Genomic DNA, 919 nt, shown 5'->3' on the forward strand with positions numbered 1-919 from the left:
ATATGTTCATATTGTTTTAAAATTCTAATCTAATAGTTTAGAAAAATTACAATTAAAGCCATTCCCAGACTAATTCTGTTGAAATGAATCCGAGCCCTTTCCAGGTATACTTTTGGTTGGGGAAGGACATACATGAATGTCTAGCACTATTAACACTTGATGGTTTATAATAGATGATGCTGACGGAGAAACAGAAGTTGGAGAAATACAGCAGAATAAAAGTGTCACTTACGATCTCTCAAAATTGGTAAACTATCCAGGTTTTAATATATCGACTCCCAGAGGAATTCCAGATGTGAGTATTTTTTGTTCTTGTAGAATGTGATATTATGTTAAAGATGAAAGTATAATATAGTTGTTATTATGTAAAGAAGTAAGTTTGTTATGCTCAAGACCCTGGGCCACGGGCCAGCGAGATGGCTAGTGGAATCAACGCTTCCCTGGCAAGCACAAGGGTCTGAGTTCAATCCCCAGTTCTGCCAAAAAAAAAAAAAAAGACCCTCAGACAGGGCCAGCCAGATAGCTCAGCGGATTAAAGCGCCTGCTTAGGCAGATGCAGGAGCTAGGGGTTCGATCCCTGGTGTGTCATGCCAGACCCACCCCTGGGGCTCACTGAGAAGGCAATTGAGACTGGGTGTGGCGGCGCGCACCTATAAACCCAGTGCTTGGGAGGCTGAGAAACAGGAAGGATCGCTACAAGTCTGATCTGTGTAGTGAGACACTGTAGACCCTGTACTAGATACATTAAAAAAAAAAAAAAAAAGACCCTGGGACTGATGCCCAGTACTACCAGAAACAAGAAAAGAACCCGGCATGGTGGTGTATGCCTGTAATCCGAGCACTGTGAGAGGCTGAGACAGGAAGATGACAAGTTTGAGCCTACCCTGGCAATTGTGCAAGACCTGTCGTAAAAACTAAA

At 42.8% G+C, this 919-nt stretch overlaps 1 protein-coding gene across 1 annotated transcript in view; it reads left to right on the forward strand.

Moving 5' to 3' along the window:
• Nucleotides 1–376, forward strand: part of LOC101570275 (zinc finger CCHC domain-containing protein 8) — a 13,224-nt gene extending 12,848 nt beyond the window's left edge. The window contains exon 9 of the mRNA XM_004648737.2: nucleotides 174–376. Within this exon, the coding sequence (XP_004648794.2) occupies nucleotides 174–325 (152 nt within the window). The 3' untranslated portion in view covers nucleotides 326–376. The remainder of the gene's footprint in view (nucleotides 1–173) is intronic.
• Nucleotides 377–919: the final 543 nt, after the last annotated feature.

This window comes from Octodon degus, unplaced genomic scaffold, assembly GCF_000260255.1.
Source record: "Octodon degus isolate 3935 unplaced genomic scaffold, OctDeg1.0 scaffold00906, whole genome shotgun sequence".
NCBI classification, from domain to species: Eukaryota; Metazoa; Chordata; class Mammalia; order Rodentia; family Octodontidae; genus Octodon; species Octodon degus.